Source organism: Myxocyprinus asiaticus, chromosome 28 (assembly GCF_019703515.2).
Source record: "Myxocyprinus asiaticus isolate MX2 ecotype Aquarium Trade chromosome 28, UBuf_Myxa_2, whole genome shotgun sequence".
NCBI classification, from domain to species: Eukaryota; Metazoa; Chordata; class Actinopteri; order Cypriniformes; family Catostomidae; genus Myxocyprinus; species Myxocyprinus asiaticus.
Window position 1 is genome coordinate 11,493,962 of NC_059371.1, and position 26,228 is coordinate 11,520,189.

The following is a 26,228-nucleotide window of genomic DNA, read 5'->3' on the forward strand; positions in this document are numbered from 1 at the left end:
AACAATTGTTGGAAAAATTACTTGTGTCATGCACAAAGTAGATGTCCTAAACGACTTGCCAAAACTATAGTTTGCTAATATTAAATCTGTGAAGTGGTTAAAAAATGAAGTTTAATGACTTCAAACTAAGTGTATGTAAACTTTTGACTTCAACTGTAAACACAAAAGACACACTCGTGTACAGGGTTCCCACTCTTTTCAAGGTACAATTTTCCAGGACATTTCCTAGAAGTGTAATATTTAAGCAAAAACACATGCATCCATTTAAATCGAGCTTTTATTTTGGTGTTTGTTTGTTTTTGATGGTAGTTTCTCACCTCCAGATAAGCAGTTTGCTCCATGGCCCAGTGTGATTATTAAATAAAGCTGTGATTCAATTTAATAAAAATGCATAATCTGTATGTGCTGTGCACTTCAGAGTGGTCTCTGTCATCTCACACACACCAGAGTGCACATGATGATCATGATGAGGTGTTTTCAGTGTCTGAACGGACAGCTCTACACATTCATTTTGAAGCGTGCATCACTTGCAGATTATTTATTCAATTAAATCAAGACTTTGGTTTAATTATCACACTAGGACATATCACAATTTTAATTTGATTAATTGTAAATTCAAACATTCATTTTCATCCAAATATGTCATATTCCACGACATTATTTTATTGCTAATGCCATCTTTATGACTAGATTCCATGTTTTTCCGCATACTACAGTGGTCTGACTGTCATCGTTGTCTAAAGTTTATAACTCACGAACATGTTTTTCATTTTGTTTTTTTTAAGAATAAGCTAAAAGCACCAACTAAAGCTATTTTAACTATTCAAGTGTAGCAAATTATCTGCAAAATTGTGCAGAATTATCTGCAAAAATAAAGAGTACTTTGTTGTGGCTTACTTCTGTTTCACAAATTTGTTCAGTTTAATTGACTAGTTTAGTGACTACTTCTGGAGATGCCACTAGGTGGAGACAAATGAGCATCTTATGTGCTATGAGTGAGTGATTGAATCATTTTGAGATGTTCACCACCGAAATCTACCAAGAGACTTTACTGTATTTAAGCATTAAACAAAGCAGATCTATAGTTTTCCTTCAGTTTGTGAAATGCCAAGCATGACTTTTCATCCAAAAAGACATCAATAATAGTCTAATAATATTAATTAATATCAACAATGTCCTTACCTTCTCCTTTATTGAAATTAGCATGACAAATCTACTGATAGAATGTTTAAGCATTATAAGAACAAAGCAGATGTACTGTATCATTTTCCAACAGCATTTAAACTGCTGAGCATGACTTTTCAGAAAAGATAACAATAATAGCCAAATAATAATAATAATAATTTTGAGTTTCAATAATGTCCTTTGGTTATTGTAAAGCACATTTCACATGAGTTGAGTCGAGGCGTCAACGCTGCACTCAGCACCAGCGTGAAGCAGAGCTTTGCCCTTCCACATTACAAGCATTGCAGAAAGCGTCACGGAGGGGCGAATTTACGAGCTTGCCATGCAAGAAAGTGGGAGGTGTGCATAATAAACACTGAAAACGTATTTGGAAGAAAAAAAAAAAGTCAATTGCTTTGATTGCAGAAAATAAAGAGAGGACTCATTTATGTTTAGGTCCAAGTGTTTTTTTGGGGGGGGTTTTTGTGGTAAATGTAACTACTGTAGTACAATAACTGGGGTCTCTGGATACTTGGAAACGATAAGATAATAATTAATTAAAATAAATTATGAGACCTTCAATATCTCTTCATAAATTTGGACAGTTTTAAAATATTTCTTGCAGCTTTGTACTCTCAAAAGGCATCATTTGTGTGAGGTAAAAACGTGTGTGAAAAACACTTTGATGTGAAGTTGGAGCTGAGGCTGCACTGGCGCGTCACTTCATAGACTTCAATGTATTCGGCAGCGCTGATGCGAGTCATGTGACCCCTCAACGTGTATTAACATCAGTCACTTTAATGCATTAATAGCTCTTCCACCCTTTTCTCTCCGTGATGAACAAGGTAGACTCACATGCTGATGCTGAAGTAAACAAACAACATGCCCCTCTCATTCAGTCGATCGGTACATGTGCCAGGTCATGACGTTTGCTTATGAATGAGAAGTTTCACAAGTGCTGCTTCTCATTGTGCACGTGCCAAGCATGTGATTGGCTGTAGCTGTAACCAATCAAGCGATCAGCCTCTGCTGGACCACGATGGCCTAGCACACGATTGTAAGCACCCTTAACCATTGACGTTGTTTCACAATGCACAGCTGCCGGCAGTGACGATACGAATGTGTGTATTTGACTCCTATTCCGAGTCCCGATCATTACTATGTTTTTGTACATGTAACAAAAACCTTGCTAGCAACACAGTCAACCCATTTTATTATACTAAAATATTTTCCAGGACAAATAATTTTTTTTCCAGGATATTTAAGTATTTTTCTAATTTTCCATGACTGGAAAACTGCATTGCAAAATTTCAGGTTTTCCAGGACACGTGGGAAGCCTGGTGTACAGTGCAGTGTGGCTCTCACTGTACATGACGTGACTAACAACTAGTTGTCCAGTACGGTTCCATTCACACAGCACAGGTTTGCCAAGAATGCAGTTGTGAGACCTAAAAATTTAAGGGTGTCAGTTTGATTATAGAATGCAGTTGTCACTCTTGTAAATAACCGAGCTGTGTGTGAACGTAACTGTAGTAAGCACTCAGCACAGGATTGACAAGTGTATTCTGCTGCTGTGTGAATGTGGCCAATATGTACTCAAAAGGAACCTGCCAAGTACATTTATGAGAAAGTGAAGACTGAGTCCACACAGTGAATTTAGGCTATTAATCTTTTAAAACATGACACAGCATTTTAAAAATGCAGCGCTCATACGCAAGGCAATGAAAAAATGCAAGATGCTGCAAAATGGTCAAAGACGTCTGTCTAGTGCATATTCACAGAAAGAAAAAAGAAAGAAAAAGTGCAAATTGTATGGGCCAAATTCGGGACAGTTTTTCATATATAACTTCAGGTTTGCATTGGGTTAGGCATTAAATATTAAATTATAAATATTTAACTTGTGCACGCTTAACACGCTTGTGCACACATAATCTTTGAGTTGGATTAAGCAAGAATCCACCTGTGAGTCTATGCATTTACATTTATTTATTTGGTCTATTAAGATTTATTTTATAGAGGGTATAGGATTATATTTAAATATTCTAATTAAAAATGACAAAAACTCTGCAGCAAATGCTTTATCTTTAACTAGATGTTGTCATTTATACAACCATAGAGTACAATACTGATTTAAGTTTCACAATACTTAACTATGCACCCATCTCTTGCTCAAACATGGTATAAGACTTTCGGTTCAGTAAGTGACAGTAAGTGTACCGAGCAGTTCAGTAACTCACAAAACCACAAGTTATTGGTTTGGTTTGAATCAGTCTGATGAATCCTGATGAGAACTGAATGAACTCACTGAATCGAGCAGATAGGTTACTAAATCAACATCTGGATTCAGGAACCTCTCAGATGAATGCTCACTGAAAACAAGGTTTGGGTCAGGGGATCTAATTTATGGACTGGGCTTGGTTCACTTCAGGCCTATGCAGAGGTCTACAGCCACCTTGCAGCGGTGACTGCTCAAATACTCTGCAGCTCCTGTGTGTAAACCAACAAGGACACATGTGATCGGCTAACAATGACATAACATCTTTTCAGAAACTCACCTTGTAAAAGGAATCCATGGATAGAAGAACAACCCAAGGAACATCTAAAGCTTCGATAATCTTGCGGGCGACAGTCGTTTTGCCTGAGGCACTGCCACCGCAAAGACCTAAGGTTAAAAAGAGACAGTAGAAACATGAAGATAGTCTATGTGGTGAATGTGATATCATAGGGGCTAGCAGAGAATTTTGAGCACTTTAATATACTCACCAATAACAAAAGCTTCTTTGGACTGGGTCCCGTGTTCATTGTACCATGGTGGGCGTCCGGCTGTGTAGATGGTCCTCTTACTGGTCCTCAGCAGTGGAGGTTCTGATTTACACTGGCTGGTGGTTCGTTTTCGCGATGACAGGGTGGTGTTGACTGAGGGGAGGAGCCTGTCCAGAGAGCCTTCCCCACTCCCACTATTAAAATGAAGAAAAGTTGCTATTTCCTGTGTAACTTCTGACTTCCTTATCACAAACAAATGAGACATGATGGTTTAAGTAGCCTCATAATACATCTACAGGGCAAATACAGAAACTTCTATGCTCATCAAGGAAACTAGATTAGATAACAGATTAAATTAGATTAGAACTGACGTGTGAAATAAGAAAAATTAGGGATATAAATTATTTGTGAAAAGTCAGATTAAAAGGTAAAAACACCAACTGACCTTATTTTGTTAAACTAGTTTTAGTTCAACCTAACTGAATGCTCCATTGTTTTATTGACAGTCACAAGTGTGGCCATTGGCAGCGTAGGTTAAAGCTGTGTAAATTAAAAAATACTTTAACTTATCTCAGTTCAATGTGCAGAGACAGCTCTAAAAAAGATATTCATGGATTTACTTGCCAAAAAGTTTAAACACAGTGGCACTCCGAATTGCTCTGTTTGTTTGGGAATTAGGAAATCGATTAGGAAGATCAATCTTCATTTGAACAATCCTGATATCAAATCTTAAAATCCCAAGATTGATCTTTTTTACTCTATGTGCAATACTCTACTAGGGCTGAGTGATATGATATACAGTGCATTCATAAAGTATGCAGACCCCTTCACATTTTATGTTGCAGCCTTATGCTAAAATGCTTTAAATTATTTGTTTTTCTCACATCATTCTACACTCCATACCCCATAATGACAAAGCAAAAACCAGATTTGTTTTATAACTTTGCAAATGTATTAGAAAAAACTGAAATATGACATTGACATAAGTATTCAGACCCTTAACTCAGTACTTAGTTGAAGCACCTTTGGCAGCGATTACAGCCTCAAGTCTTTTTGGGTATGACGCGACAAACTTTGCACACCTGGATTTGGAGATTTTCTGCCATTCTTCTTGGAAGATCCTCTCAAGCTCTGTCAGGTTTATGGGGACCATCGGTGGACAGTCATTTTCAGGTCCCTCAAGAGATGTTCAATTGGGTTCAAGTTTGTTTTCTGTCTGGGGCACTCAAGGACATTCACAAAGTTGTCCCTAAGCCACTCTTGCGTTGTCTTGGCTGTGTGCTTATGGTCACTGTCCTGTTGGAAGGTGAACCTTCGGGCCTGTCTGAGGTCCAGAGTGCTCTGGACCATGTTTTCATTAAGGATATCTCTGTATTTTGCTGCGTTCAGCTTTCCTTCAACAATGACCAGTCCCTGCCGCTGAAAAACACCCCCACAGCATGATGCTACTACCACCATGCTTCACCGTTGGGATGGTATTGCGCAGGTGATAAGCGGTACCTGGTTTCCTCCAGACATGACGCTTGGAATTGAGGCCAAACTGTTCAATCTTCGTTTCATCAGACCAGAGAATTTTGTTTCTCACAGTCTGAGAGTCCTTTAGGTGCTTTTTTGCAAATTCCAAGCATGCCTTCATATGTCTTGCACTGAGGAGAGGCTTCCGTCTGGCCACTGCCATAAATCCCAGATCGGTGGAGTGTTGCAGTGATGTTTGTCCTTCTGCAAGTTTCTCCCATCTCCACACATGATCTCTGGAACTCAACTAGAGTGACCATCGGGTTCTTGGTCACCTCTCTTACAAAGGCCATTTCCCCCCGATTGCTCAGTTTTGCCAGGCGGTCAGCTTTAGGAAGAGTCCTGGTTGTTCCAAACTTCTTCCATTTAAGAATTATGGAGGCCACCGTGCTTTTGGGAACCATCAATGCAGCCTAAATTTTTTTGTAGCCTTCCCCAGATCTGTGCCTTGACACAATCCTGTTTCTGAGCTCTGCAGGCAGTTTTTTTGACCTCATGGCTTGGTTTATACTCTGAAATGCATTTTCAGCTGTGAGACCTTATATAGACAGGTGTGTGCCTTTCCAAATCATGTCCAATCAATTTTATTTGCCACAGGTGGACTCCAATCAAAGTATAGAAACATCTCAAAGATGATCCAGAGAAATGGGATGCACCTGAGTTAAATTTCAAGTGTCATAGCAAAGGGTCTGAATACTTATGTCAATGTGATATTTCAGTATTTTCTTTTTAATAAATTTGCAAAGTTATCAAAAATCTAGTTTTAGCTTTGTCATTATGGAGTGATGATTGATGTGAAACATCATTTTAGCATAAGGCTGCAACATAAAATGTGGGGGGGAAAAAATGAAGGGGTCTGAATACTTTCTGAATGCACTGTATATCATAACAATTATATTAAGTTTCAATCGACAGAGATTTTGCTATATTGTATGAAAGGCCAACTTATCAATGTTCCCAACATTATTCATCATAATTGCATCTTTACTAGTAAGAATTTCAATTAAAGTGCTCTCTAACAGAATTTTGACTCATAAAAATCACAGAGCTCTACGGATGAATTACAGAGCTCTTCGATTGGATTCGTACTAGTAAGTATATTGAATTATAAAACAATAGTTGCTTTTAAACTAGTAAGATTTGAATTAAAATTGGAATCAAAACTAATTTAGAGCTTGTGCATCAGAATCGAAAAATCTGTATCAATACCCAGCCCTAGTGACTACCTGTTTGCCTGATCAAAGAAAGACAGGGGGATTGTTTGTGATAACTGTAAGTAATAATTATTTTTGCAAATTCTATTTGGTGGTGCAATGGTGCAGGAAATACTAGGGCTGCCCCCGACCAAAGATTTTACTAGTCGACTAGTAGTCGTTAGTTTAAGCCATTAGTCGACTAGTTGTCACACGTTTATGATATTAATTTAATTACTTAAATATGTATTTTTTTGGGGGGGGCATCAGAAAATGGTTTGAGTTCCAGGGCTGAGAAAAAATGTTATAAGAAACATTGCTAACACTGTTCTACATTACAAAGAAATACTAATCTGTAATAATGAGCCTTTAAAATATACATTTTACAAGTGCACGCACGAAGTGAGCAGCAGCGACACCGGCAAAATGATTCTGAATGTGTCGGAAAAACCAGCAAGGAGACTGTCTGAACATTTAGTTATTTTATAGAGAGAAATGCACATTAGGGTTGTGCTGACAGACGATGATCTCAGGGATCGACGATGGTCAGAGTGATCGCCAATAGCTGATGCCTTTGACGATGTCAAGATGATATTTGGCTCGTTTTCCCATTAATGTATTCAATTATTATTATTAATATTATTAGGCTATTATTATAATCATATTAATATTACCAATAATTTCCCCTGCGGCACACAGACAGGGGCTTGTAGAAACACAAGTAATTATATTATCAAGAACAGATGACAGAAAAGCCGTCTATGCGTATGTATGTCAAGCTGTTTGTTTGGAGGCGTGCAGTCTCGAACTCGCGTATGTAAAGGGTTCTCACTCTTTCTTTGTTTCTGTCTTCTGAATTTTTGTTGTTGACCTCAGACCATCTCAGCTCAGGAGGTGCTCTGAGTTCAGTTCGCTTTATTTCCACAGAGCAGTTCATTGTGACCACAACTCTGCAGCCTATACATCTGTGATTAAAACATAAACTGCAAAAGACTTGAGAAGAATTAAACGTGAAGCTACCAGGAACCCATTATCCTCCAATGCTGCCATATTCCAGAACTGCAACCTACCTGAAGTGTCCAGAAGTACAAGGTGCCAAGTGTTCAGAGACATGGCCAAGGTCAAGAAGGCTGAAACATGACCGCCACTGAATATATTCACAAGGTGAAGCATCAAGATTGGTCAAAGAAATACATGAAGACAGATTTTTCAAAGGTTTTATGGACAGATGAAATGAGAGTGACTCTTGATGGACCAGATGGATGGGCCCGTGGCTGGATCACTAATGGACACAGGGCACCACTTCAAGTCAGGTGCCAGCAAGGTGGAGGAGGGGTACTGGCATGGGCTGCTATCATTAAGGATGAGGTTGTTGGACCTTTTCGAGTTGAAGATGGACTGAAACTCTACTCTCAAACCTACTGCCAGTTTCTGGAAAGTACTTTCTTCAAGCAGTGGTACAGGAAGAAGTCCTCAGCATTCATGAAGGCCATGATCTTTATGCAGGACAATGCTCCATCACATGCATCCAAGTACTCCACTGCTTGGCTAGCCAGCAAGGGTAGACTCCATGGATGGAAGGCTCATGGCAGTTATCGAAAAGAAGTGTGGCTATATTGGTCACTGAATATTTTTAAAAGGCCAAAAATGTTATTTAATTGTCATTTTGTGTTACTTATTTGTTGCACCTACTCTAAAAATTGAGAATAAACAATTAAGTTGGGAGAAATTATTTTTGTAATTTAGTTGCCTAACAATTGTGCACACTTATATATTACCCTGAGAAAGACAAAACTCACTTTTTCTTTGTTGAACATTCAGGTTTGAGGTTCATTAACATTTTGGATTGACTGAGCACTGTGTTTGTTCAACAATAAAATTAATCCTGAGGAATACAATTTGCCTAATAATTGGGCACGCAGTGTGTGTGTGTGTGTGTGTGTGTATGTGTATATATAAATAATATATATATATATATATATATATATATATATATAATTTTTTTGATTATTTTAAATGCTATTTCATTTTGTTTGGAGTGCAGTTTTAATTTAGAAATGTATTTAAGTTTTATGTTTTTTAATTTAACATTCAATGCAAAATTACTAAAGCAAGTGATTTTATATATATATATATATCTCGTGAAGGAGGGAACAAAACAAATTTATTCACACACACGATGTATTTTCCCGGACAACGAAATACCCGACTGGTAGAGAATGCACGGATGAAGTAGGTTAGTTTCCAAAAAGATGTTTCCCTTCACAACTGTTGTAAAGCCATCTTTCAAAATATTGCACACAGTTTAATTGCACTTAATTTTTTTCAAGTTTCATTTGAATTTTTTGTTAAAATAAATAAAAAATAAAGTTCAAAGTTTGAAATCAAGGTGTCTTGTTTTATTGTGTAGGCTTAACCCCAACCCTGCTTAACGAAAAATTACCCCATAGTTCCACCTAGCGTCCAACTAGCGGTGATACCGGTGTTCGTCGGTTTCCTGTGGAGTATTCTTTCTGCGACCAATCAAAACTTGGTCGACCAAGACTCTTCTCATTGACTAACATTTGGTTGACTATTAGGGGGCAGCCCTAGAAAATACACACCAAAAATGTACTTTGGATTTATGGTACCCTATACTGTATATTAAAAAGTATGGATAAAAAAACCCTGCTAAATTAAGCCCCAAAAATTAGGTAACAGTTTACTTTACAGAGTAAAGATAATTAATTACAATAGTTACACGTTTGTACAAATAGTTCAAAAAATAATTACGTAAGTAAATGTTGTCCATGTTATTACGCCATACATACACTAATGACAAGTGCTGGGATGCTTTGGGTATCCCAGTTTATTTCTGGAAAGACCGGTGAGTCATGAAACGGTAGACATTACAAAACAAAACATGCAAATCTCAGCAGTGATTATTTGAGGCTCTTGAAGAATTACTGGTGAGTGTCTTACTTAAACAGTGAACTTGCATAAATCATTTAACTTCAGTGACAGAGAACCTGTGACAAAGCTAAAACAATAAAAATCCACTAAAATCAAATGAAACATTAGCGGAGCATGTGTCACACCATAGGACTTGGTAATAATGTGCTGTGCAGTTCTAAAATGCAATAAACAAATATGCATAAAATGAATTTAAGACATAACCACTTACTGGAGTAGACAAGAAAGCCAAACATCCCCAACAGATGCATGCATGAACTTCGCCATTCAAAAGAAAAAAAGACACTGCCTACTCTTAACTCTACTTTACAGCAATATGTTCAAAATATTCAGGTCAAGTCATACAAGACATGCATTCTTACATTCCACAGTTTACACAATGCCTCGATTCTGTGCCAACTGGTAAAACTAGAACAAGACAAGTTTACAAGGTATAAAAAAATTCTTGTTTGCTAAATGTGTGTCTGTATGTGTTAGTAGAAATCACCCTGGCCCTCTGGCTTATCTGCCCTGCTACAATATGAGAGAGTGATAAAAGATAAGATTGCAGACATTGGACCTGGCCCTTGCATTTTCAGAAACAACAACCACTGTTAAACACAGCTGTATGAGTGTTCCACTTCAAAATTCACAAACACCACAAACACTGTATCAGCGACTTCACAAGTTCGCCCCGGGACACACAAGATAGTCTGAGAATATGCCTTTGTGAGGTAAGCTCACTAAATATTTTCACCATTAAAACTTTAGGACCTCTGCAGTCGAGTCTGCAATGAGCTCGAAGTCAAGGAGGCCTGACCAAAACACCCTATATGATAATTATAGCAAACAGTAAACAAACCTAAACCTGACAGGATGTGCCAATATGAACAAATAACACTTACCAGCCTGTTCTTTTTAATGACTCAAAAACATAAGTCCCATTTACAACACCACGACATTGTTACTTGGTGTCACTAGTCTATGAACTATCAAGTTATCTCTAATGTTATTGGTGTACAGCACATCTGGCCATGGTAGCTTTTGAAATGCTAATTACATATGATGCTGTCGCTAAACTAAGATTTGTTCAATTTGACAACGAATCAGTTCTCTTGACTCTAAAATTGAACATTCTGCAGGGGAGAGTGTTTTAAATAACCTGCAGCAGTGTTGTTGCATCATATCATTAAACAACTATCTATTAAAACATGAATCAAACTCATATCACTGTTTTTATTACATTCATAAATGTGGTTACAGACAAATGAAATAGAACACTCATGCCACTGGAAGTCGCTGTGCTCTCAATGAAAATTAATGTCATCCTGTCACTTTGTCGATCTGTGTCACTTGCAGAGTGAAAGGGGCTTTAATGAACCACAAGTCATTCATTTTGTCATGTTTGACACAAAATGAAACAAGAATTGTTAAAGTGTTATGTATACTAGATTAAAAAGTTTGTGGACAAACTTTAGGTTGGCTTGAAAAATTGGTCTGAAAGTTTTAGATAAATACAGTTGAAGTCAGAAGTTTACATACACTTAGTCATTAAAGTCATGAACTCATTTTTTAACCACGCCACAGATTTAATATTAGCAAACTATAGTTTTGGCAAGTCGTTTAGGACATCTACTTTGTGCATGACACAAGTAATTTTTCCAACAATTGTTTACAGACAGATTGTTTCACTTTTAACTGACTATATCACAATTCCAGTGGGTCAGAAGTTTACATACACTAAGTTAACTGTGCCATTAAGCAGCTTGGAAAATTCCAGAAAATTATGTCAAGCCTTTAGGCAATTAGCTTCTTATAAGAGGTGTACTGAATTGGAGGTGTACCTGTGGATGTATTTTAAGGCCTACCTTCAAACTCAGTGCCTCTTTGCTTGACATCATGAGAAAATAAAAATAAATCAGCCAAGACCTCAGAAAAAAAAATTGTGGACCTCCACAAGTCTGGTTCATCCTTGCAAGCAATTTGAAATGCCTGAAGGTACCACATTCATCTGTACAAACAATAGTATGCAAGTATAAACACCATAGGACCATGCAGCCATCATTCCGCTCAGGAAAGAGATGCATTCTGTCTCCTAGAGTTGAACGTAGTTTGGAGAGAAAAGTGCAACTCAATCCCAGAACAACAGCAAAGAACCTTGTTAAGATGCTGGAGGATACAGGTAGACAAGTATCTATATCCACAGTAAAATGAGTCCTATATCGACATAACCTGAAAGGCTGCTCAGCAAGGAAAAACCACTGCTCCAAAACCGCCATAAAAAAGCCAGACTACAGTTTGCAAGTGCACATAGGGATAAAGATCTTACTTTTTGGAGAAATGTCCTCTGGTTTATTGAAAAAAAAATCTTGGAAGCCAAATAATACCATCCCATCCGTGAAGCATGGGAGTGGCAGCATCATGTTGTGAGGGTGCTTTGCTGCAGGAGGGACTGGTGCACTTCACAAAATAGATGGCATCATGAGGAAGGAAAATGATGTGGATATATTGAAGAAACATCAAGACATCAGCCAGGAAGTTAAAGCTCGGTCGCAAAGGGGTCTTCCAAAGGACCAGGACCCCAAGCATACCTCCAAAGTTGTGGCAAAATGGCTTAAGGACAACAAAGTCAAGGTATTGGAGTGGCCATCACAAAGCTCTGACCTCAATCCGATAGAAAATTTGTGGACAGAACTGAAAAGGCATGCTAGGGTGTTCTGGGTGGTCACTAGGGCATGGCTAGGCGGTTGCAAGGGTGTTCTGGGTGGTGGCTAGGACGTTGCTAGGCGGTATCTAGGTGATTGTTATGGTGTTCTGGGTGATAGATAGATATAGATATGAGTGAGAGAAAGACAGAAGAAAGGGTAACATAGAAAGACAGATTGATAGAGACAGAAAGAAACAGAGATTTGACAGGGCAGCTAAAGGCATAATATTTCTTCTGTGGCTCATTTGAATTTTGACAGTTGGAGTTTGAATAGTCTTTGCTCATCTGAACATTCCGTCAATGAAAGTTAATAGGATTTTTCTGACTTCTGATTGTCCGCTGTGGGAAAACCGTATGTCTGTATGTTAGAAAAGATACAGCACACTTCTCCGGATCAGTCTGAAGTAGTGCCCGACCGATATTATCGGCCGATATCAGCCTTTCACCGATATATGTTTATCGGCGTATATTTTACCGATATGCGCTGATATGAAAACTTTTTTTCAGAACATATAATGCAGAAAACAATACTTTAGAACTGGTGTCATAGCGTAGTTTGTCCAGCAGAGCGCGCTCCGACTCCATTATTTACAGAGCTGACTCTGAACTGACGGTGGCTCTGCAGACAGGGTGGAGTTAAGTGGTGCGGAGTTGAGCTTTGTCTCGGTAAGTTGCTAACTAGTTTGTGAAATACATACTGGAAAGTTAATAAACAATGACCCCATCATTTTCCCTTTTCAAAACAACTAATGTAACGTTAACCCTGTCCCTGACAACCATGTCACTTCTGTTTATCACAACTATATGTTAGCCAGCTACAGTTTGTCAGTGCAGTCAGTAATGTAGCAGATTGAAAGGTAAACATCTGAGCATCTTTTTGCAGCTCAGCAGAGAACGGTGCGGTGGTGGATTGTGTCTGTTGAGTGTTGATTTCACGCTTTGCTGTTACCCAATTGGTGAGACGCAGTGCTGGAAAGTAAATAAAATCCATCTTTTACTCTCTGTGACAACGAGCTTATAGCTAACTAGCTAATCATGTAGCTACTTTCATTGTTGTCAGCTGAGTAGAAGCTAATGAGTAAACGAATTCACCAAACTGTTTTGTTCAGGATTCACAGTTTGGTACCCCCTTCAAATGAACAATTCCAGTTGTGTCATTTATAAAATGTAATATTTAAAAGTCTGGTTTTCCACCGTTGAAAGTTTCCCCTGAACTTGTATAGCAGAATACAGTGTAACACCGCTGCTTATCTGTTTATCTCTTGTCTCGGCAGTATTAATATAGTCAGCATTTGACTGATACTAAACAGTAATACTGATGTTTATTTAGCTATTTATTTTATTTGAATGTATTCTTTATTTTAATGGTCAGCATTTGACTGATACTAAACAGTACTGATGTTTATTTAGCTATTTGTTTTATTTTTATTTATTCTTTATTTTAATGGTCAGCATTTGACTGATACTAAACAGTACTGATGTTTATTTAGCTATTTATTTTATTTTTATTTATTCTTTATTTTAATGGTCAGCATTTGACTGATACTAAACAGTACTGATGTTTATTTAGTTATTTTTTTTTTTTTTTATTCTTTATTTTAATGGTCAGCATTTGACTGATACTAAACAGTACTGATGTTTATTTAGCTATTTATTGTATTTTTATTTATTCTCTCAGTGTTCATTTCTAGAATTTGTTGACAATGTATAATAATAATAATGTCAAATACTCTGATAAAAATATCTGATTAAGAAAGCAGCCTTCTGAGTACTTTTGCATAGTCATATTGGTGCAAAATCAGAGAAAAATCCACATTGAAAAGGTCTGTTTTCATTCCAGCTCAAAAAGTAAATATATCGGCCACCATATCGGTAATCGGTGAATTTTCCCTCTCTAAAATCGGTATCAGTCTCAAATCCCATATCGGTCGGGCTCTAGTCTGAAGGTCTGGTCAAAGTTTGGTGCATATAGCTCCAGGACGAGTTAGTGCTAGACATTTAGTCTCAGAAAAAGCGGATGGATAACTAGACAGATAAAGTTTGTAGACAAACTTTGAGGTTGGCTTGAAAAAAAACTTGTCTGAAAGTTTAAACTAGTTTTGAAAGTTTCAAATTAGATTGAAGTTGCAGTAACCAGGTGTTGCTAGCATGTTGCTGCATGTTTTAGCATTTAGCTAGACATAAGTAGCATGTTTTAACACTTAGCTGGGTGTTGCTAGCATGTGTTAGCATGATGCTAGCATGTTTTAACACTTAGCTAGGTGTTGCTAGCATGTGTTAACATGATGCTCTCAGAAAAAGCTGAAGAATAACTAGATGGATAAAGTTTGTAGACAAACTTTGAGGTTGGCTTGAAAAAGCCTTTTTAGAAAATGCAAACTAGTTTTGAAAGTTGAGCTGCTAGCATGTTTTAACACTTAGCTAGGCACTGCTAGCACGTATCAGCAGGACGCTAGCATTTTTTAGCACTTAGCAAGGCATTGCTAGTATGTGTTAGTATAATTCTAGTAGGACGTTAGCATGATATAACACTTAGCTAGGCATGTTGCTAGCATGTTTTAGCACTTAGCTAGGCATGTTGCTAGCATGTTTTAGCACTTAGCTAGGCATGTTGCTAGCATGTTTTAGCACTTAGCTAGGTGTTTCTAGCATGTTGCTAGCATGTTTTGGCACTGAGCTAGGTGTTGCTAGCATGTTCGTGCTAGATAAATACAGACAGACAGATAAATAAATAGACAGATAAGCTATGTCCCAAACGACACACTATGCACTCAGCCATGTAGTGTATGAATTTTCAAACTGCAGTATCTTCCCAAATGGAACACTTAAAGTTTTTTTTACTACACTGAAGCGTTCAACGTGACATTTCAAACCAAAGCATTGTGTTGCCGCTAGCTTTAGTGTGCTAGCCACCCTCAGTTCAAAACTTAAATCTCAATAATATACATATTCACACAGCATGGTATGATGATAAAGTGTTAAAAATTTGTAAGGTGCTGTCTTCACCGAAGTTTTGCTAGTTGTCATATTCTCCATTATTTACAATTGTTTTGCCAGATCAACATCGCTGCCGGTAACTCCGCCCCTTCCGCTATGTACGGCAAGCCGCATGCGCTGAGTGTACGTAGTGTCCAACATTCCACATTATGTTTTGATGGTTGAAAAAGTGCATCATCCAGGTACTCGTAGTACACTTCTTTTTGTTGCATTTTCAGTGTAAACATAATACTGGCACTACTTACACTTCAAAAGGACGTAAAATAGTGCAGAAGTGTGCGGTTTGGGATGCAACGACAGACAGACAGACAGATAACGAGAGATAGTTAGAGACAGAGAGAAAAATAGATTTGATAGAGCAGCCTAAAGCATATTAAAGGCCTTGCGTGGGTTTGTTTACATTAACATTTTGACAGTTGGAGTTTGAATAGTCTTGGACCACTTGAACATTCCGTCCATGTAAGTGAATGGGATTTTTCCAGTTTTTGATTGTCTGCTGTGCAGAAACCCTAAGTCAGATCAGTTCAAAAAGTCATAGCAACTCTAGTCAGAACAGTCTGAAGGTATGTCTGTAGCTCGAAAGATCTGGGAGTAGCAGCGTATAGAAATTTGGTGTCAGAAAAAAGAACAAAATGAACACGTTTAAATAGTAGATGAGTAGGTTGGCTCTTTTCAAGCCAGCCTAATTAAGGATTGTGAGACATAAGTCAGAATATTTAAATATGCACATTATAAGATTAGTTGTAATTAGTGATATTTTATTAAAATTAACGAATATAAAATATCTTTATTTTATATCTTTTATCTTTATTTAACCCTTATGTTGTGTTCCACACATTTTGACCCGGACAACTTTTTTTTTTTTTTTTTGCTTAATCCAATTGGAATAAAATTCCTTGACTTTGTTCACATATGGTATCTGAAAACACACACACACACACAAAAGTTACTACTATCTTTACATTTTTTGTTTTAATTTCACTTTGTTACACTTGTGTTCCTGGTCAAAAAATGACTGGCCAAATGGAAATGAATGGATTAGACAACAAAATACAGAATTATTAAATGTTCAGGAGCATCCCAATCTTTTAGATGAGCACACACAGTATGTGAATGTGTGTTAGCACACACAAAGTCCTCAGACATGTGTGCACACACACACACACACACACACACACACACACACAACACATACAATGTGTCTTTCCATATACACTCTGAGGAATATTTCAAGATCTACTTATGTTGTGTTTGGGCTCGTTTGAATCGGAATAATCAGCTGCAAGTAGGGCTGGGCGATAAAATGATCTTGATATTTATTGCGATACAAAAATCCACAATATCGACGATACGTTTTTGAGTACTTTGATATTTAGCCTATGGTTTACATCTAGACCATCAGATGCACATCGCTAAAAACATAAGCAGTTTAGCTTTCTCAGACTGTATGAAGTTGCTAATGTTAGCTGCCTTGCCGGATAAGGCTACGCTGATAACCATGGTCCGGGACCAGACACCGAGCTGATTCCATCCAGATCGCAAGCCTTCATGATGACAGTTGCGCCTTCTCATCGTCTCTAGTGAGCAGTGTGACAAAACAACAGTGCTGTGTACACCAGTTCTGATCTTTCTGCACTGTATTCTTAAATATTTTTTCTAGCACAGAACATGCTTCATTTGTGATGTCCTGCTCCGCACGCGCTGCCTCATTTCCCCTTCCTCCGCCACCCGGATTGAGGCGAGTCACTACGCCACTACGAGGACTTAGAGCGCATCGGAAATTGGGCGTTTCAAATTGGGGAGAAAAGGGGAGAAAAAAATAGATTTATGTTCTAATTTTGTGAAAGTTAATCAGATGTCATTATCTCTGACATGGATGACAAGGAAAGACATAAGCTTAGTCTTTCTCACTTAAATGAAAATATAAAAAAAAAGGTTAATTCAGACTTTTACATTTTCTAAATTTTCTCTCAGGGGATACCCCTGAGCCCCCATACTAGGGATGCACCAATCCGATACCTGGATCGGTATCGGCTCCGATACTGAAGCTTTTAGATGGATCGGGTATCAGTCCGACCAGCCCGATCCAAATCCGATACTGTGTGTTAGTCATGTTCGTTACTGTCAAGTTCAAAAAATGACATAAAAGAACTATAAAAACACAACTGAAGTAGTTCATATGACTCGTGCATTTTATTCAAAACCACTTGAAGATGTGTGATAGCTCTGTGAATCACAAACGGCTGTGTTTAATAAGTAAATATATAAAATGCATGCGCAGCTCCAGTGCGTTATTGAATTGCGCTGCTCTGTTTACACACACACACCCCCGCGGCTATTTTTAGCCTTCACGCGGTACGCAAAATTTGAGCGCTTCTCATGAACAACATCTCAGATGTAGATACTCAATAGTACGGTTCACTTATAATATGCATTTAGAACAACACTGGAGGTGCATTTTACCAGAATTTGAATAAGAAGCGAATTAAACTATGGTGAACTTGCCTACAAACAGACACATCCAGGACTTCCTGGAGAATTCAGAATGTCAAAATAAAAGAGTGAGGGTTTAAAAGTTAAAGGTGCACGATTGAGATATATTACTATTATAATATATTATTATTATTATTATTATTATCATTTGTTTACAAATTTTAATAATATTTGTTGAATGGGTTCCAAAAAAAAACTGTGTGAATGAAAACTGGACTGATGTCTTCCAACTAAATTAAAAAAAAAAAGAAAAAAAAAGATCTGAATCCTTTAAAGTCCAGATACAAGTTGAAAAAATTGGCAAAAAAACAAAAAAAAAACCTTCTTTTCTACTGAAGACTTAGGGTACGTTTACACGACAACGATGTATTAAAAACTGAAAAGTTTTCGTTTGCGTTTTTGAAAAGTTTCGCGTACAGACGACAACGTTGTCAAAACGATCCCCGTTCACACGGATCTGCGAAAATGACTAAAAACACTGTATTATGCATACCAGGCCAGTAGTTGGCGATGTCACTTTGTAAAGAAACACTACGCGCCTGCGCACATAAGCATTCTTCCACAGAGCGGTGAATACAAACAATGAAGATGGCGAAAGCATCGAGCAATTTTGTCTAGACGGACGATGAGGTTGCTTTATTACTACAATTACTTTGCTGGAGAAGTGTCAAACTCAATCTTGAGCAGCACAAACACAGTCCTGTAGTCCACCATTGTAGTTTTGAATGTCTCGCATGTTGTTTTGAAGTACTCGCGGGCATGCCTATAGACTGAACTCTCAAGATTATTCAAACTCTGCTCATTTTTACCATCACTTCGTCTCCTGCCTTCTTCTGTATTCCCCCTGCTGACTCTTGGGCTGGTAGGAGAGTAAGTTAACATAAAAAGCTGTTGATGTTGACTGGTTTTGGATATCAGACAGAACTCTGATATATGGATATCTTCTGACAGAGAGAGAGGTCTTGTGTACACTGGATCTAACTTGCATTTTCACTGCCTCGTGTTTTCATATTCTAAGCATATCATTGAATACTGTACATGACATCACATCTCTGTCTATAGGCTATATACATAAGAGTTGGGTGAATGAATTGCAGGGTAAAGGTACATCAAATAAAATTAAGTAAATAACATTTAAAATACAAATATATTTTTCCAATCTGAATCCATACATTTCAAGACATTCAAATAGCAGGTTCTGCCTACTGTACAATGTTCACACTCCATACAAAACACATATTGTTATTTGCACAGACACCAGTATTCATATTGATAATTATACATCTCAAATTGATGCCTCTCAATCCATCATTCTTTATATAAACTTAATACGCGTGCGCATGACACCATCGTTTTCACAAATTTGCGGTTTTGTATGTTTACACGGCGACAATAACGGCATAGTTTTCAAAAACATGCACTTAGAAACCCGTTTTCAAAAGTTTGCATTTTCAGGCCCCAAAACGCCGTTGTCGTGTAAACAAACAGCCAAAACACACAAAAAGTTTTCCGTTTTTAGTTGTAAACGTTGTCGTGTAAACGGCCCCTTAGACTGGAATTACTGTTAATTTTGCTGCTACATTATCCAGTATACTAGTTAATAATAAAGTGTTTCTTTATAAGCTATACATTTATATTGAAATAATGTGTAGTTAGAGGTTTGAGTTTCTTTACATATTAAAGAGTACACCCAATTATTTCCACACAATAATGTAAAGATATTCTAAACTGATTATGCAAAAAAACAACACTGGTATCGGATCGGGATCAGTATGGGCTGATACCGAGATTTCCGATATCGGAATCGGAAGAGAAAAAGTGGTATTGGTGCATCCCTAACCCATACAGTATCATTCCTTAGTCACAAGGGCTTCTATGCCCCCATACTTGTGTATCTGAATGTAGTGAAATATAAAAAAAATATAATTTGAATGTAAAAATATTAAAACAAATACTGGACTGCTGTCATTATGCTTCAAAACGAACAGATGATCTTTTAACATTCATATCCAACTGCACTTGATTGATATTATCAATATAAAATATTTGGTAGAAGATCCCTCAGACCCAACTGCTCTTTGGGCCCCCAATGCAGTTTTGTAGAGACTATTTTGACTGTTTAGGATTTTTTTCTTCTGCCAACTTGGAAATTCAAAAATGTGCAATGTGTAAATGTGAATGGTATCGTGATAAATATTGATTTCGAACGATATGAAAAAGAATATTGTGATAATATTTTTGGCCTATATCGCCCAGCCCTAACTGTAAGTTACGATGTCATTGTCTATATTACATGTATGCTTCAGGAAGTATTTAGGAAAAATGTGACAAAAAGCCACTCCTGTTTATTATATTTGTGTGTGTCAGTGTGAAATTCATACAATAATACTCAATGCAGTTTGGCCTCTGAGTGAAAAAAATGCGGTTATTGCATTCTACTAATTGAGACCTTTCCAACGTCATGGCTCTCTCATCTTTTTTATGGTTTCACCAACTCTGAATATAATTGTTGTGATAACAAATTTGTAAATGATGAGAACGAAACAGTTCTTTTTTTTGTCAGCAAATTAAAAAGCATTATTTAAAATTGGTTTGGAGCTATATGCATTGTAAAGTCCAGATTCTAAGCTGTAAAATGACACCTATTTTGTTCAGATCAAGCAAGTGGTTATTAATTTATTACGTAATTATAATTATTAATATTATTATTGTTGTTTTCCAAAGGGAGTGCCCCCCCACTGGCCCAGTATAAGCTCAGTTCAATTAATTATTCTATCCATAAAAAATAAAAATAAAAAAGGAGTACAAAACCTGTCATAATAATAAAAAATAAAAAAAAAGTTTATATAAAAAAAAAAAAAGATCTAATGCAATATCTTGTGATAATATTTGCAATATGAGCGATTTATTAACAATCTCTGTGGGCCAGTCATTTCTGAACGGGAACACAAAATGTGTTAGCACAAAAGGAACACAACACAAAGGTTAAAAGACCATATAAACACACCTTTTGCACAAATCTGTTCTGTTAAAATATGACATCATATCCTCATTTGGTAACAGGCAGCTAAGAGCAGTAAATCATTTAAGAATTGCATTTCTTATCCAAATATTTCTTCCTCAAATGTACAAAGAATCATTAATGGAACTGTTAAGTAGGGGCGGGCATTCAGCAATAATTTGGTATTAGAGTATTCTATTATTTAAATGAAGGTAATTAATGAGAAAAAGACATTGTAAAATTAAAAAAAAAAATTGTCAAATGTTGCGTCACCATTTAAAAAAAAAAAAAAACAGGCTTCTAATTATATCCAAAACAAGCCTATATCATGTCCTGTGGTTTTTTTTTGTTGTTGAAAATATTTAAACAAGCAATGCGTGAAAACAAAAAAGTACAGAATGAAAGCATTTAAGCTCACGCAAAGCAAAGAAAAAGAAACCGCTAATGAAGTAGACTGACGCAGTTAACGTAGAGGACACGTATAAAGAGTTGACATATAATAGTTATGTTTATATTGTATCTCATGTTTTTGTTGAGAAAAACAAGCATATCCACATGCTCAGTAAACTATACTAATTTATACACACCAGTTTAAATGATGGAATGTCCCTTACCTCAGCTAGCAAAGTCTTTCTCGGATGCCATGTTTGTTGTTTACAGAAGCGTTGCGGGGATTACATTGCTACGGGGACGCTGCTTTCTGTCGAGCTGCACATATACGAGAGTAAAGTGTACAACGCTTATCCAGTACATACAGGTACCAGCTTTCTCACAGTAAGCCACATTCTCGCAATAACCCGCTTTGGTGTCCGTCTAAACGTACTGACAGAACGGGTTACTCAACAAATGTGATCAACTTGTGTCCACACTCAACAGGACACCCAGTGCATTCTATTATAACTTTCGTTCAGGATTTAACATGCATCTCACTGTATATATGGCCGGCAAAGCAAAACTTTGCGAAAATAATTATTGCAGAACGAATACTCGAGTATTCAACTACTTGTGCACATCCCTACTATTAAGGTACCAGAATAATTCCTTACGATTCCCATACCTAAATTTCATGATACAATTTAGTCTTTTTTGGAGTTCGACAGTACATGGTCCCAATCCACATTGCAGAGAAAAGAGCAGCTCAGACATTCTGCTAAACTTCTACTCTGATGTTCCACGAAATAAAGTCATACTAGATTTGGAACATTAATGATTACAGGACATAAACTCAAGGGTGACCTATTCCTTTCAGTGAATAAATAAACATGCTAATTATTCTTGCAATTGTAATTGTGAAAATGCAGCAAGTGGAGAGGACAGAGGGTCCTGTCAGTAGCAGCTGTGTATACCACACAAACTCATGCAAGTCGGCAGCCAGATAGCCTAATTAAAAAAAAATTAACTAAAGTGTGTCCATGACACCTGAGGACCGAGGAGAAAGCCAGAAAGAGAGCCAGACACTACGACTAGCATAAGAAAAAGAATTGAAGATAAAAGGCTTACCTGCCATCCGACCTAAGAGCCCAGCAGCCTGATATCCGGGCTCCTGAATATGCTGGGAGAGTGTTCATGATGGGTGAACAAAGTAAAGAGAGATCAGCGCTAATATAACTGCTGGGACATACACATATACTGGCACTTAGAGTACCTGCCCTCTAGCAAGCCGAGCAAGGCGAAAGATGTAGAGAGAAAAGAGAGAGAGAGGAGAGAGAGAGAGAGAGAGAGAGAGAGAGAGGAAAACGAAACTCTGCTATGGTCTGTTTTGTTTTCCCAGTCACTAGCGTTTGTGGGTTGGTACAATTCAAGACAAATGCTTTAGCACTGAAACACTCTCTTTCTTTCCCCAAAGTGCTACTTTGAGCCCTGCCAAGAAACGTAAGAGGACATAAGCTATCCTGCAGATTATGTTAGGAAGGTGGTATTAATAGCAGCAGGTTGGAAACACACGCAGAGCACACGCCTCCCTCCGCTGGCCTCTTATGGGGTCGTTCATGACACTCTGTGTCGCAATGGAGCGCTGATGGAGACTGTTACTGCCTCAATAGAAAGAGAAACAAGTGAAAGGGAGAGCGCGAAATAGGGAAAGTGCGGAGAAGTGACTTTGAATTGTGTTCCTAAGCTCGGAACATAAACAAATGAGGTTGCTCGGTCAGGCGGGGAGTGGTGGAAGTGACAGCAGGTGTGAAGAGAGAGAGAGAGAGGAAGAGAAAGAGACAAGGAGATGAGATCTGTGTGTGCCCAACTTTACACCCAAGGGCTGTGCCTTAAGTATCAACCTGCCCTCCCTCTGGGGTGTCCCTCCAACATCCCCAGTGGACACCAGCAAAAACATCATGATGAAACTCTGATCTCAAAGACAGCGTCACAGCCAGTGCTGGGCTTAATGTAATAATAGGGCTCCAGACTGCGACTAAAATGGTCACAAATGCTACAAAAAAATTATTGATTGCGACAAATATTTTAAATCTAGTCGCCACTGGCAACAGTCGGGTTGTGTGGGTTCATATGCGGTTTCGTCAGATATCATCTTGTGAGTTATTGAATATATTTTTAGAACGCGCACCACCAGTGTCTCGAGTCGCTTTTCATCCGTTCCCTTTCTGACAAGCTCGCTGCACCGCACGCAACAACAAACCCCGCGCGAGAGAGTCGTCGTCGTCTTCTTTCTTTTTTAATGGCGGTTCACAAGCTAAAATAGTGCATTACCGCCATCTACTGTAAGCATTGGATCAGAGGCTACCCCTCTTTGAACCTCTATTGGTATTTTGCCGATACCATTAACTTAGGTGGTGGGAAAGGCCGATAATCGATTCGATAGCGTTTAAAATTGATTTATAGAATGTCAAAATCAGACAAAGAGTCCAAAATTAATACAATCCCAGATGCAGTTTATTGTTCAACCAAAATCCCAAAAATAACCAAAAAATTAATTCAGATTTGGTGATTAACACAGGACCTTTAAGTATAAACAATCTTGAAACAAACTGAAGACTCTTATTTTGAAATAACAAAATTATGAAAAAAACCACTATCGGCAACTATCGCCATAGATTTTTGCAGAAAACAATAGTTCCAAAAAGCAACTATCGGCACCGATTAAACAGTAAAACCGATATATCGGTCTACCTCTAATCAATGCATCACAAAATGCATTGAAATCAGGTCAATGCATTGTGATTCACTGAAAAAAAAAAAAAATTTGTAATCTGGTTGAAGACAATGATGAAAACCGAAAACTCATGTCAACTCTATTTTTGATCTACTTAAGTTTCCCAGATTTACGGACATTGTTTACCAGTGTTACGTCATCATGACAATGGAGTTAATATACTGGATAACTTTCCACAGACAAGGTTAGTAAACAATTTTATCATGTTAAAATGTTCAAACATATCATGCTTAAGTATTGTGGCTATACTTTTAAAAACAGTGTGTATATGTTTTGTGTATCGGACCCATTTGCTTTCATTATATGTGCCTTCCTGAATGCGATTTGCTTCTTTAGAAAAAGAGGGATTAGTTGAAATTATTTTCTGTGGCAATCAACATTATGCCACAAATGCTGTCAACAGAGTTAGTTTCACTTGTATTAAACCTGAAACACTCCTTGTAATAAATATGTATGAATTATTGTAAAGTCTAAAAGCAGGTTTTGTTAGTAATGTCTGCCCTGAGTACTGTTCTCTATTCATTCTTAATAGTTTTAACAATATATTCAAATATTTTTGCAGATTTGCAAAAGTCATTGCCTTAACTATTCACACTTTTGTCCCATGATTAATATACAGCCCCAAACTCTTGTTTTCATCTCCACTCATAATGTGAGGTTCAGCAGCCATCTCTGTTGTTTGTTTGTGTGTGTGTGTGTGTGTGTGTGTGTGTGTGTGTGTTTGGAAGTAGCTCTTGATCCCTCCCGTTTTCCCTCTTCCTGCCCATAATACCCACCCACATATTATCCCTCCCATTTAGAGAGTCGTTTTACAGTCTGAAGTGTGAAAAATCGGGGCTCAACTAGGTGGTTTCATGACCCTTTATAAAGTAAGTTGAACGCAGACAGAAGGCTTCAACAGAAGCATATACAGGGCTCGACAATAAGGACTGCCCGTTGGCCCGGGGCCAGTGAGAGAAAGATTTGGGCTAGAACTGTCACTTGCCTGATCGGGCCAGTGCTGCATTTATAACATTAGTGTAAGCAAACAACAAGCGAGAGAGCACAAAAATTACACAGAGCGAACAAAGTCTTTTGACCGAGCAGCGAGCGTTAGTATATTTATTTATGATAATGGCGTTTGATATGAAAAGAAGCAAGATCATTATAGTTATTAGGCTATTATTATCAGAGCTGTTCAGCTACAGGGTGAAGATGAATATTTGAAACAGTCTACTTCATATCATGCTCATAAAACACCTGTTACCTGTCTCATTTCTGGACCGTACAGGTATTTTTGTTTTTGTGCTTTGTATATCAGTCAGTGTTGGTCTTGTTTGGGTTGTCTGATTTCATGTTATATACACATTGTTAATTCAGAGATTAGGCTTAATATCTACTTACTGTATATTACACATCACAACTGATTTAGTAGCAAGTATGTTCTCTCAGCTAATAATCAAATATTTAACTCAGTGAATAATCTTTGATCCTGTGTATGAAAACACTACACATGGGCAAAAGTTGCATGACAGCATGACTAAACGGGTGACCGAAAACCCATCATCTGCACAACAGAACTCTTGGCTTAAAAGCACGTGTAAATGGCAGGACGGCTGAGGTTAATATGATGCATTTATGAATTTAACTGTAAAGCGCATATATGGGATTACATAAGGCATAAATCATATCTTGCAAATTATAAATGTGATTCAATATTGGGGGACACTGTACTTTTTTCTCCCCAATTTGGAATGCCCAATTCCCAATCCGCTCTAAGTCCTCGTGGTGGCGTAGTGACTCAGTTGTAATGAATCTCAGTTGCCTCCGCGTCTGAGACCATCAATCCGCGCATCTTATCACGTGGCTTGTTGAGCGCGTTACCGCAGAGACATAGTGCGTTTGGAGGCCCACGCTATTCTCCGCGGCATCCACACACAACTGACCACACGCCCCACCGAGAGCGAGAACCACATTATAGTGACCACAAGGAGGTTACCCGATGTGACTCTACCCTCCCTAGCAACCGGGCCAATTTGGCTGCTTAGGAGACCTGGCTGGAGTCACTCAGCATGCCCTCGATTCAAACTCACGACTCCAGGTGTGGTTGTTAGTGTCTTTACTTGCTGAGCTACCCAGGCCCCTGGGGGCCACTGTATTAAAAACACAAGATATGTAAAAAAAAAAAAAAAATTTATCCTTAGCGTTCAGCCCTGATATATCATTGATTAACAACATCTGAGTGCTAATGGTATGTCTGTATTTGAAGGGTTAGAAGTTATCATTAATAATAAATTTCCTTATGGAAAAAAGTCAATG

At 37.8% G+C, this 26,228-nt stretch overlaps 1 protein-coding gene across 4 annotated transcripts in view; it reads right to left on the reverse strand.

Annotated features, from left to right (window-relative positions):
• The window catches only part of LOC127419237 (uridine-cytidine kinase-like 1), a 60,944-nt gene that overhangs the window by 31,599 nt on the left and 3,117 nt on the right, over window positions 1–26,228 (reverse strand). For 2 of the 4 annotated variants that reach the window (XM_051660485.1, XM_051660486.1), the window contains exons 1-3: window positions 22,265–22,407; window positions 3,928–4,121; window positions 3,720–3,826 (exon numbers count right to left, since the gene is read on the reverse strand). In XM_051660485.1, the coding sequence (XP_051516445.1) occupies window positions 3,720–3,826; window positions 3,928–4,121; window positions 22,265–22,332 (369 nt within the window). In that variant the 5' untranslated portion in view covers window positions 22,333–22,407. Of the gene's footprint in view, window positions 1–3,719; window positions 3,827–3,927; window positions 4,122–22,264; window positions 22,408–26,228 lie in introns of those variants that run through there. The other 2 variants (XM_051660483.1, XM_051660484.1) reach the window with 1 other exon arrangement.